At 48.9% G+C, this 12762-nt stretch overlaps 1 protein-coding gene across 2 annotated transcripts in view; it reads right to left on the bottom strand.

The window, feature by feature from the left end:
* Nucleotides 1–1679: 1679 nt before the first annotated feature.
* Nucleotides 1680–12762, bottom strand: part of LOC120924703 — a 29722-nt gene continuing 18639 nt past the window's right edge. For both annotated transcript variants that reach the window (XM_040335717.1, XM_040335718.1), the window contains 2 exons: nucleotides 3635–3748; nucleotides 1680–1996 (listed from right to left, as the gene is read on the bottom strand). In XM_040335717.1, the coding sequence (XP_040191651.1) occupies nucleotides 1832–1996; nucleotides 3635–3748 (279 nt within the window). In that variant the 3' untranslated portion in view covers nucleotides 1680–1831. The remainder of the gene's footprint in view (nucleotides 1997–3634; nucleotides 3749–12762) is intronic.

The raw sequence follows: 12762 nt of genomic DNA, 5'->3' as shown, positions 1-12762 counted from the left end.
GGACGCCTTGCCGAGTCGCCCCCGAAGTCGTGCCGCCCCAGTGTGAACCGGCTCTGAAAGTGACCCCTTTGCTTCCCATGTATGGACAACAACCATGGTCCCTATAAAATAAAAACATACACCTCATTTTATTCTAGAAGCTCTGATTGCTACAATGATACATCATTTGTATTTTAGATATGACCCCTATCAGAGATCCTAGCCCAGGGTTGCCCAACCAGTGGCCCGGGGGCCACATGTGGCCCACAGAGCCCTCTGATGTGGCCCGCGACCTCCTGCTCTGGGATGGAATAAAATAGAATACTGTTATTAACCACTTAAAGCGGAGGTTCACCCGCATATATGACTTCTTCCCCTTAGATGGATGCTCGTTTTGTCTAGGGGAATCGGCTAGATGTTTTAAAATATGAGCCGTACTTACCGTTTTCGAGATGCATCCTCTCCGCCGCTTCCGGGTATGGGCTGCGGGAATGGGCGTTCCTTCTTGATTGACAGGCTTCCGAGAGGCTTCCGACGGTCGCATCCATCGCGTCACGATTTTCCGAAAGAAGCCGAACGTCGGTGCGCAGGCGCAGTATAGAGCCGCACCGACGTTCGGCTTCTTTCGGCTACTAGTGACGCGATGGATGCGACCGTCGGAAGCCTCTCGGAAGACTGTCAATCAAGAAGGAACGCCCACTCCCGAAGACCCATACCGGGAAGCGACGGAGAAGATGCATCTCGAAAACGGTAAGTACGGCTCATATTTTAAAACAACTAGCCGATTCCCCTAGACAAAACGAGCATGAATCTAGGGGGAAAAGATCAAAAAATAAATAAATGGGTGAACTCCCGCTTTAAAACCCGGACCTCTAGGCAGTTTTTAGGCCAGTTTTTGCAATTCGGCACTGCGTCGCTTTAATTGACAATTGCGCGGTCGTGCGACGTGGCTCCCAAACAAAATTGGCGTCCCTTTTTCCCCACAAATAGAGCTATCTTTTGTTGGTATTTGGTCACCTCTGCGATTTTTATTTTTTGCGCTATTAACAAAAACAGAGCGACAATTTTGAAAAAAAATTCAATATTTTTTTACTTTTTGCTATAATAAATATCCCCCAAAAATATATAAAAAAACATTTTTTTCCTCAGTTCAGGCCGATACGTATTCTTCTACCTATTTTTGGTAAAAAAAAATCGCAATAAGCGTTTATCGATTGGTTTGCGCAAAATTTATAGCGTTTACAAAATAGGGGATCGTTTTATTGCATTTTTATAAAAAAACATTTTTTTTACTACTAATGGCGGCAATCAGCGATTTTTTTCGTGACTGCGACATTATGGCGGACACATCCGACAACTTTGACACATTTTTGGGGCCATTGTCATTTTCACAGCAAAAAATGCTATAAAAATGCATTATTTACTGTGAAAATGGCAATTGCAGTTTGGGAGTTAACCACTAGGGGGCGCTGAATGGGTTAAGTGTGACCTTCAATGGAAAAAGTCTGATGGGAGCTTTTGGTCGGATATTCTGACCGTGTGTATGCCCCATTGGACTTTTTCCATCGGAATTCCCGACGGACTTAGAGAGCAGGTTCTCTATTTTTCCGTCGGAAATTCCGACGGAGGTTTTTCCGGTGGGCGGCATATCAGGCCGTGTGTACGCGGCATCAGAGTCATTGTTTTACGGCCATTATAAATTTTTAATGGCATTTCATGAACTTTTTAATAAACATATAATACAAAAAAAAAATATCAACAGAACTGGGAGATAATATTCTGGTACGTTCGGTGGAAGCTTTAGCGCTAAAGCTGATAATTATACAACATTGAAATGCATCCCAAATAATGATCATATCTCCTGGGCCTCTCCACATTGTGCGGTCACTGCTGGTCTAGGGGTTGGGTTGGGGGTTGGGAGTTGGAGGAGACTGTATTGTCCTTCTGCCGGACGCTCATCCTGGGAAGGGGGTCCAGATGAGATGTACAGAGGATTCTGGAGGACCTCAGCCGGATCCTAAAAGGAAAGATTGAGACAGAAAGTGTCACCTGATATATTTCCCGGTCATTACTGTCAGTGAAATAAAATAAGACCCTAATTGGTGTCAGAAGGAAATAAGACCCAACTTTGGTCTCATTGTAATAAAAGAAGTCCCAACATAGATGTAGGTGGAATACAACAATCCCCATTGTTTGTGTCAATGGAATAAAATCAGCCCAGTCGCTGGTGTCAGTGGAAGAAAGTTAGTCCCATCATTGGTGTCAGTGGGAGTAAAACAAGAGTCATCATTGGTGTCAGTGGGAGTAAAATTAGGTTCATCATTGGTGGGAGTAAAATAAAAAGTCATCATTGGTGGGAGTAAAACAAGGGTCATCATTGGTGTCAGTGGGAGTAAAATAATGGTCATTATTGGTGGGAGTAAAATAAGGGTCATCAATGGTGGGAGTAAAATAAGGGTCATCATTGGTGTCAGTGGGAGTAAAACAAGGGTCACAATTGGTGTCGGTGGGAGTAAAACAAGGGTCACAATTGGTGTCGGTGGGAGTAAAACAAGGGTCATCATTGGTGTCAGTGGAAGTAAAATAAGGGTCATCATTGGTGGGAGTAAAATAAGGGTCATCATTGGTGTCAGTGGGAGTAAAACAAGGGTCACAATTGGTGTCGGTGGGAGTAAAACAAGGGTCATCATTGGTGTCAGTGAAAAAAAAGGCCCATCGTTAGTGCCAGTAGGAGTCAAATAAGCCCCATCGCTGGTGTCCATGGGATAAAGTCCCTTTGGTGTCAGTGAAATAAAATAAGTGTCAGTGAGATACAATCAGCCTCATGGTTTGTGTCATTAGGATAAAATAGGTCCCATTGTTGGTGTCATTGGGGAAAAAAATGAAAATTGGTTTTCAATTGTAATGTACCTGATTGTAATGTACCTGAAGCAGTGTTGCTCCTCTGAGCCTGCCGTTGGGCGGAACTATACTGGGACTGTAGGGCAGGAGAGAATTCCACCTGTAATCCTGGGAACTGGAACAGAGAGCGTTCCATCACTCAGCACCCCTCTGCTATTCTACAAAATGTGAGATCTCCTGGATCCGGCATTAGAGCCTGTGGAACACGGACACTACGGGGCAAAATCTCAGGACTGTTTTGTAGGATCTGGGACATTTTGGCACTGTGCATCAAGAGAACATGTCATTTTTGAATGAAGGACATTACTGGTAGGGACTGGGCCTTCCAATCCATCCCCATACAGCGGTCATATATGAGAGGCACATCCCCTATATCCCTGGAGAGATATGTTTTATTAACCGATGTGACTCTCTATTCATTCCCTGACTATGTGATCAGGAGCAGGGGCGGACTGACAACTCATGGGGCCCCTGGGCAATAGAAGATTATGGGGCCCCTCTGGCTTACAGATGACCACCACGCCAGGAGGTAGTGCAGAGGCGGGCAGCTAAAATCTTGGGATATTCACATTAAAAGCATGTCATTTTCGGACATATCGGGGACAGATCTAAAAAAAACACAGATTTTTACATACTGTCCCTGGTTTTACTGAGCCTGGCAACCCGGATGGGGCCCCCTAGTGGCATGGGGCCCTCGGGCAGTGCCCGAGTGACTCAATGGTCAGTCCGCCCCTGATCAGGAGTTGAATCTCACCTCTTGAGTAGCCGGTATCTCCTGGTAGATGTGGGAAGGTCTGCTGTATACATGTTCATTGTTTCTCAGATCCTTGTCACTGATGGATCCCATCTTCTCTTCAAGCGGCACCTGCTGTAAATTATATGACAGCAATAAAAAGCACAAATAAGCAAACTGACCCACCAGATCTGAGATCACAGATTGGGCTGATCTTAAGGAAACCATACATGGATTGAAATCCGATCAGTTCAGCAGGGACTGGACAAATTCTGCATGTATGGGCAGTCAAACTACCAAACTATCAACTTTTCTACAACCAGCTTGTTGGTTTGTCCCAATTAATTAGTACCACTGGCTATAACCAGCAGCAATGACCAGTGCGTTCTGATAGCAAGGAAGTCTCCTCACAATATAATGACTCAGCAGGAAGGATTCCCCATCTACATTAAATGTGTGGGTGGGGGCATTGTGTCTTGTTATTTATCTTATTTTTATTATTATGTATGGGCAGCCTTAGAATAACAAGTATGAACTGATAAGAGAGACCACAGACGCTGGTAAGTCAGACTCACCTGAAATAAACTGTGCCAATAGGGGAGGGAGACTGGAGCAACTGGGGGAGGAAATTGTGGGAATTGGGAAGAGAACCTGCAGGAACTTTGTGGAGAGGCTGCAGGAACAGGAAGAAGGAACTGGGGGAAGAAACTGCAGGAACTGGGAGGAGGGACTGCTGGACTAGGAAGAAGAAACTGCAGGAACTGGGGAAAGAAACTGCAGGAACTGGGGAAAGAAACTGCAGGAACTGCAGCCTTGGCGCACAGGGCTGTCAACTTCCACATCCCATCAGAAGCATTTGCATCATATGGTGGGAGATTATCTAGGGGCAAAATCAGAGATGGAGAACTTTCCAGTTGATGATCCACTGGGTCATGAGAAGAGACCACTGGCCAGAACTTGCCCAGTAGGCTATTGAGCTGCTGGGCTGACCTGCATCCAGTGTGCTTTCCGAGCGAGCATTCAGTCCTGCCGGAGGTTTTGTGATAGATAAAAAAGTGCGTCTGTCCACGGACTCTGTTGACCGACTGACATTTATCATAAATTAATCATTCCTGGATTAGCAGCAGCTATCAAACGCCTGATGCCGATGTTGCTGATTAGGTGTTTTTGGGATGTGGAGTCTCTGAAAGACTGTCTAGGCTGCCTAGCATTGTGAATGTTGATTTTTTTGGTGTAGGTTTCATGGGCACAATTAACACCCAAAGACCAATTTTTCCGCATCTGTTTGACAGGTGCATATGACAATTTTTTTTTACAGCAGGGCCAATTCTTGTTTTCAGCAAGAGTACCTCTTGATGACCCTCATTTGTCCTCACCTGTTACTTCTATCCAAAGTCTGTGGAAGAGACACCACTGAAGCATCAATAAATCACTGCTCATTTAAAAACTTTTTTTTTGCATTGATACATGTCCCCCCAGTACCTGGACCCCATACCCTTTGTATGCCCAATAATTTCCACATAAGCATTCAAAATGGGCACAAGTGAATTTTCCAGTTCGGGTCCCATAGACTTTATTGGGGTTCGTTGTTAGGCTCCAAACTTTTGCAATGTTCGAAAGTTCTGGCGCAAACAGGCCCGTCGCAACAGGACAGGCAAACGAGGCAATTGCTTGGGGCCCCCGAGCTAGAAAGGGGCCCCCAAGCTGGCTCGTCTGTCTGCCTGTTTTCTAAACTTTTCCCCACTTCCACTTGCTTACAGAGTGGGTCTATTATTGTCCGGTGCCTCATCTGGTCAACACAGAGGCCGAGGAGGGGAGCACAGCAGAGGGACTATTTCTTCATTTTCGGGCACATGTACATCATGCCGCCCCACTATTCTATGAGTCCCGGCTGGCGGAGTGATACAGCTGTGCTCCGTTCGTGTCCTGACTGCTTCTCTGAAGAGATGTGAAGAATTTGAGCGGCTGGAGATCGGGGGAGCAGGAGGAGATCGTGGCTGCACTGGACACAGTGAGTGGGAATAGATGAAAGAATACTCACTGTGTCCTATTATTTATCTCACAGCAGGTTAGGTTACAATCACCACACAGGCAGCACAGCAGGGTCTCTGTCATGGCTCTGTGTCACATTGCTTTTGGGTGCTGACTTTGTTATGGTTGTATTGATACAGTCTGTTATATACAATACAGCCATAAGTTAACTAAGCCAGCATTCAACAGCCATGTGGCATAGAGCCATGATAAAGCTATGATAGAGCTATGATAGAGCCCCTGCTTACTGTGCTGCCTGTGTGATAATTGTAACCTGATGATGATAATAAGAAACATGTTACTTTAAACTTAGTTTAGGGGTGCAGTAAACGTGCAGCGGAGCTGAATTTTTACTGCCCCCAAACCTATCCCCTTTAACTGCTTCCCATCATCACTGACTTGGAGGGGTGATATCTTGGTCATCACTACAGCAATGATCGAGATATAATTTTTTAGCCCCAGCAATTCTGTACAAGAAGCCCCTGGATTACTTTTACAGGCAGTGGAAGGGGGTTCCACCACAGCCTTTACTGCTTTTAAGATGTGACCAGTAGCGTCCAGTTACTGGGACACACACAGTGAGAGGAATGGATGTCGTTCCTCCCACCGTGTGACGTCAGAAACCAGAAGTGACGAAGATTTGATCACTTCTGGTTTTAGTCTCATGTAAAGAAGCCATTACCGACTTAAACAAGCATCTGATCAAACTGATCTTAGCTTGATCAGATGCTTTGGAGGCCAGAGGACAGATATGGGGTCTAAAAAAAAACAGATCTCTCTATAAAGAGGACCTGTCATGATCCATGTTATCACAAGAAATGTTGTCCATCCCTCGTGAAAGCAAAAATTACCAAAAAAAAATAAAAATACAGTGTAAGGTGTTTTTTGTTTATTTTTAATAAATAACATACAATTTAAAAGAAATTTAAACTGACCCCTGCTCTTTCATGCATACTAATTGCAAACACATACGTTGGCGCCACACACATATGTAAATAGCAACAAACCTGCATTTTGCTTCAAGTCAGGGTCAGGAGTTGGGCCGGGGGTGGGGGAAAGGGCGTGGTTGAAGGGGGCCCTGTCAGATAGGCCCATGATTTCTAACAGCGGCCCTGCTTATTCACACAAGATGAGAGCCTCGGCCGCTCTGGACAAAGCACCGGACTGTAAGTTAAGAAGTGGGCGATTGCTTGGACCTCCCCGCTGCATAGCAGCCAATCAATCACTCACTTTTAACATGAAAAGTCCTGCCCGTTGTCCAGGGCTGCCGTGCTTCTCATCGATTCGTGTGTGAATAAGGTAATGCTCTGTGAGGAGGGGGAGTGCTGTGCTGTTATGGGGACAGGAGTCTACTATCGAGGGGGGTCTGTGATGAGGGGAAAAGTCTGTGAGGGGGGGGGGGGTCAGTCTGTGATGTGGGGTCAGTCTGTGATGTGGGGTCAGTCTGTGATGTGGGGTCAGTCTGTGATGGGGGCACCAGTGTGATGGGGGGTCAGTCTGTGATGGGGCACCAGTTTGTGATGGGGGATCAGTCTGTGATGGGGGGGTCAGTCTGTGATGGGGGTCAGTCTGTGATGGAGGCACCAGTCTGTGATGGGGGGGTCAGTCTGTGATGGGGTGGGTCTGTCTGTGATGGGGGGGGGGGTCAGTCTGTGATGGGGTGGGTCTGTCTGTGATGGGGGGGGGTCAGTCTGTGATGGGGGATCAGTCTGTGATGGAGGCACCAGACTGTGATGGGGGGGTCAGTCTGTGATGGGGGCACCAGTCTGTGATGGGGGAACCAGTCTGTGATGGGGGCACCAGTCTGTGATGGGGGCACCAGTCTGTGATGGGGGCACCAGTCTGTGATGGGGGCACCAGTCTGTGATGGGGGCACCAGTCTGATGTGGCACCAGTCTGTGATGGGGGGCAGTTTGTGATGGGGGCACCAGTCTTTGATGGGGGCACCAGTCTGTGATGTGGCACCAGTCTGTGATGTGGCACCAGTCTGTGATGGGGGCACCAGTCTGTCATGGGGGGCACCAGTCTTTGAGTGTGAGTGAACTTAAACTGTATCGCTATGTTGTGGTTCCTGTAGGTTTTGTGGAAGGGGGGGTTGGGGGGCCTCTATGTCCATTTTGCTTGGGGCCCCCAAATTCCTTCAAACGGCCCTGGGCGCAAACCAAACCTTGTTGGTGGATATTCGGCCCATCTCTACTGGTAAAAATAGAACTGGGAGGGGAGACTGTAAGAAGAGACTCCAGGAACTGGGAAGAGACTCCAGGAACTGGGAGGAGATACTGCAGGAAGTAGGAGTGATTGACAGAATTGAGCTGAAATGCTGAAGGAGCTTGGGGAAGAGTCTGCAGGAGCTTGGGGAAGAGTCTGCAGGAACTGGGAAAAGAGACTGCAGGAACTGTGGGTCAAGCCTCGTACACACGCTCGGTTTACTCGGCAAGAACCAGCAAGAAAACTGCTGGCAGAGCTTACCGAGAATACCGAGCGTGTGTGCGAGGATTTCAGGTTTCTCGTCAAGAAAACTACCCAAAATCTCGACGAGAAAAATAGAGAACTTGCTCTCTATTTTCTCGTCGTGATTCTCGGCAGTGTTTTCCTGCCGAGAACCCCGAGAGTGTGTATACTTACCTGTCGCCGTGGAAACCCGCGCATGCTCGAAATGACTGCGACGCATGCGCTGTAGCTTCCTAGGCATAGGTAGGGTGCAGCAAGATGGCGGCGACAGCATCGAATGTGAGGAGCGCATGCTCGTCATACGCGATGACGTCACTGCGTTCTTGCTCATCATTCCGGTATAACCCCCGAAAGCCGAGGACGCATATGTGCGTATGCTCGGCGGCAAGGGGATAAGCACTGTGGTTGCAGATGTAAATTGGTGAAAATAGAGTTGGGGCTCAGAGATATCCTGGGGCAGGGGGAGATTAACATGCTTAAAGTGGTTCTAAAGTCCTACACTATATTACCAAAAGTATTGGTACGCCTGCCTTCACACGCACATGAGCTTTAATGGCATCCCAGTCTTAGTCCGGAGGGTTCAATATTGAGTTGGCCCCGCCCTTTGCAGCTATAACACCTTCAACTCTTCTGGGAAGGCTGCCCACAAGGTTTAGGAGGGTGTCTATGGGAATGTTTGACCATTCTTCCAGAAGAGCATTTGTGAGGTCAGGCAGGTGGGAGGAGCCAGGACCGCCGGCGGGGGCCAAAAATAAGTGGATTGGGGCTGCTTTGTGCACAAAGCATGACATGTGTGTTATTAAAAAAGATTGCTTTAGAATCACTTAAACAATGAGGCCCAGATTCACAAAGGACTTACGACGGCGTAACTCCACGTACGCCGTCGTAAGTCCGAATGATGCGCCGTCGTATCTATGCGCCTGATTCTTAGAATCAGTTACGCATGAATTTTGCCTAGATACGAGCGGCGTAAGTCTCTAACGCCGTCGTATCTTGGGGTGCATATTTCCGCTGGCCGCTAGGGGCGCTTCCGTATATTTCCTCGTTGAATATGCAAATGAGCTAGATACGCTGACTCACGAACGTACGTGCGCCCGTTTACATAAGGCGTCGGACCGGCGTAAAGTTACCCCTCATAAAGCAGGGGTAAGTCATGTTAAAGTATGGACGTCGGAAACGTCGTTTGCGTAAGTCGTCCGTGAATGGGGCTGGGCGTAGGTTACGTTCACGTCGACTAAGCATTGAGCGGGCGTAATTTAATTTGAAAATTTGACGTGATACTGAGCATGCGCCGTTCGTAAAGCGCGTCATTTACGTGGGGTCACCAATCATTTAAATACAACACGCCCCCTACCAGCCTACTTTGAATTACGCGGGCTTACGCCGGCCAATTTACGCTACGCCACCGTAACTTAGAGCGCAAGTCCTTTCTGAATACGGGACCTGCCGCTCTAAGTTACGGCGGCGTAGTGTATCTGAGATACGCTACGCCCGCCTAAAGATAGGCGCTTTTTTGTGAATCTGGCCCTGAGTTGGGAACCTGGGCAGTGGCAGCTGGTGCTCAATATTTTAGGGGGGAGCAGGGGTGGCAAACAAACCTGCCCCCCTCACTCACACCAGACAAGACCCCCCCTGCAGTAGATGGATGGGAATCGGAGGTGGTGCAGGCAGGCTTTTGGCCCCTTTGCTTGCACTAACCCCCACGCGTGCAGACCGATCGGAACCCATCCATGTCCAGACGACACCCCCCCCCAGACAGACAGACAGACGGGAATTGGAGGTGGCATGGGCTCCTGAAAGCTGCCCCTGGCCTCCTCACCCCTGCACAGAGGGGTCGAATGGCATCCATGTCCTTACCTCAGGAGGTGGTGCTGGTGATCCGGGGTAGGGCTCCTGGAAGCTGCCCCTCCACCTGCTGCAGCTTGCTGTGACACCGGGCCGTTGCATCTCCTCCCGGCGGCTGAACAGGAAGTGTGTCCGGAGAAACGATTGGCCAGGGAGTCCTAAGACCTCTCCCTGGCCAATCGGGTCTCAGGACCCGCTTCCTGACTGGCCGGGAGGACAATCAGGATGACGACAGCGAATATTTATGCTTTTTTGTCAACCAACTGGGTGGGCTCAGGGCGCAGTGCTTTGCGCCCCAAGCCCACCCTTTTTTTTAAGCCAATTATAGCCTCAGGTTCTAATCATGTGCTTAAAAAAAAAAAAAAAAACACTGGCCCAGATTCAAGAAGCAATTGCGCCTGTGTAACCATAGGTTACACGGCGCAATTGCTTACTTGCTCCGGCGTAGCGAATGCTCCTGATTCAGGAACATCGCTACGCCGACTGCAGCCTAAAATCTGCGTGGCATAAGGCTCTTATGCCACGCAGATTTTAGGCTGCATTCTAGCGATGACCGCTAGGGGGCGCTCCCATTGTGGTCAGCGTATAGTATGCAAATTGCATACTAACACCGATTCACAACGTTGCGCGGGCCCTGCATACGCAAATTACGTAGTTTGCGTACGTCGGGTTTCGCGCAACGTTACACATCCTAATAGCAGGCGCAGGCAATGCTATAGGATACCCACGTTCTCGCGTCGCGAGATTTAAAATCTACGTTGTTTGCGTAAGTGATTCGTGAATGGCGCTGGACACCATTCACGTTCACTCTGAAGCAAATGACGTCCTTGCGACGTCATTTGCCGCAATGCACGTCGGGAAAGTTTCCCGACGGAGCATGCGCTCTATGCTCGGCGCGGGAGCGCGTCTAATTTAAATGATTCCCGCCCCCTACGGGATCATTTACATTGCGCGCGCTTACACCGGGCAATTTTGCCGGCGCGCCCTCGCAATTTACGGAGCTACTGCTCCGTGAATCGAGGGCAGCGCAAAATATTTGCGGGGGCGCAGGGCAAAATCGTTGCCCTGTGCCTCCGCAAATAAAGCGCAAATGTACCTGAATCTGGGCCATTGAAATCAATGCGTCCGGCGGCCTGCATGTAGATTAGGGGCCGGGTGCATGGATTAGGGGGCGGCGCCCTTGCTCCCTGTATGAAGCGACCCACACTGGACCTAGACATTGCTCATGGTGGTGGGGCCATTGCAGAATACAGAAGGTCTCTAGAGGGGGCGCTAAAGAGTCAGATTGTATGCCAGCAGGAGTATTCTCTGAGCTCCCCGACTCCTTCCAAGGAGCAGAATCTGAAATCTAATAGGTAGATTCAGTAAGGCCCCGTACACACGACAGAGTTTCTCGGCAGAATTCACCGAGAAACTCGGTCAAAACCCGGATTCTGCCGAGAAACTCTGTCGTCTGTACAGTTTTGGCTCGATGGAGCCGCCGAGGAGCTCGACGAGAAAATAGAGAACATGTTCTCTATTTTCTCGTTGTTCTATGGGAGAAGGCGGCCCGCCGAGCTCCTCGGCGGCTTCATCCCAGAACTCGACGAGGAACTCGACGTGCTTGGCACGTCGAGTTCCTCGGCCGTGTGTACGGGGCCTGAGAGTTAGGCCGGCTTATCAGTAGATAAGCCGGCCTAACTCAGAATCTGCGCCGCCGTATGTTTAAGTGTATGCTCAAACAGAGATACGCTTAAACATATCTAAGATACGACGGCTTGCGCCGATCTATCTTAGGTTGCAATATTTCGGATGGCCGCTAGGTGGCGCTTCCATTGCGGTCGGCGTAGAATATGTAAATGAGTAGATACGCCGATTCACAAACGTACGTCCGGCCGACGCATTACCTTTACGCCGTTTACGTTAGAGATAGGCCGCCTAAAGTTAGAGCTTAGCCCTACATGGAATAGTAATGTTAAGTATGGCCGCCGTTCCCGCGTCGAAATTCAAATTTTTTACGTCGTTTGAGCAAGTCGTCCGTGAATCGAGATTTACGTTGTTTACGTCCGCGTCAAAATCAATAGGCCCGTGCGGCGTACTTAGCCGCAATGCCCACTGGGAAATGTAGGCGCCTGGCGCATGCGCAGTTCGCAAAAAAAGTTAAAAACGTAAGGTCAAGCCCCATTATCATAAAACACGCCCCCCTCAAACACATTTGAATTAGGTGCCCTTACGCACGCCGATTTAGGCTACGGCGCCGCAACTTAGCAGGCAAGTACATGGGGCCAGATTCACATAGAATTACACCGGCGTATCAGCAGATACGCCGACGTAAGTCCGAATCTAAGCCCGTCGCATGTTTAAGTGTATTCTCAAACTGAGATACACTTAAACATGCCTAAGATACGACGGCCAGCGCCGTCGTATCTTAGGGTGCAATATCTACGCTGACCGCTAGGTGACGCTTCCATTGCGGTCGGCGTAGAATATGCAAATGACTAGTTACGCCGATTCACGAACGTACGCTTGCCCGTCGTAGTGATTTTACGTCGTTTCCGTAAGCGATACGCGGCGTAAAGATAAACATGCCCCCTAGGTGGCGTACTCAATGTTAAGTATGGCCGTCGTTCCCGCGTCGCAATTTGAAAATTTTACGTAGTTTGCGTAAGTCGTCCGTGAATGGCGCTGGACGCCATTTACGCTAACGTCGAAACCAAAGACGTACTTGTGACGTAATTTTGCGCAATGCACGGCGGGAAAATTCGAGACGGAGCATGCGCAGTACGATCGGCGCGGGAACGCGCCTAATTTAAATGATCCACGCCCCCTACCTGGATCATTTG

This window comes from Rana temporaria, chromosome 1 (assembly GCF_905171775.1).
Source record: "Rana temporaria chromosome 1, aRanTem1.1, whole genome shotgun sequence".
NCBI lineage: Eukaryota > Metazoa > Chordata > Amphibia > Anura > Ranidae > Rana > Rana temporaria.
Note: the sequence above shows the minus strand (reverse complement) of the source record. Positions and strands in the feature narration are given on the sequence as shown.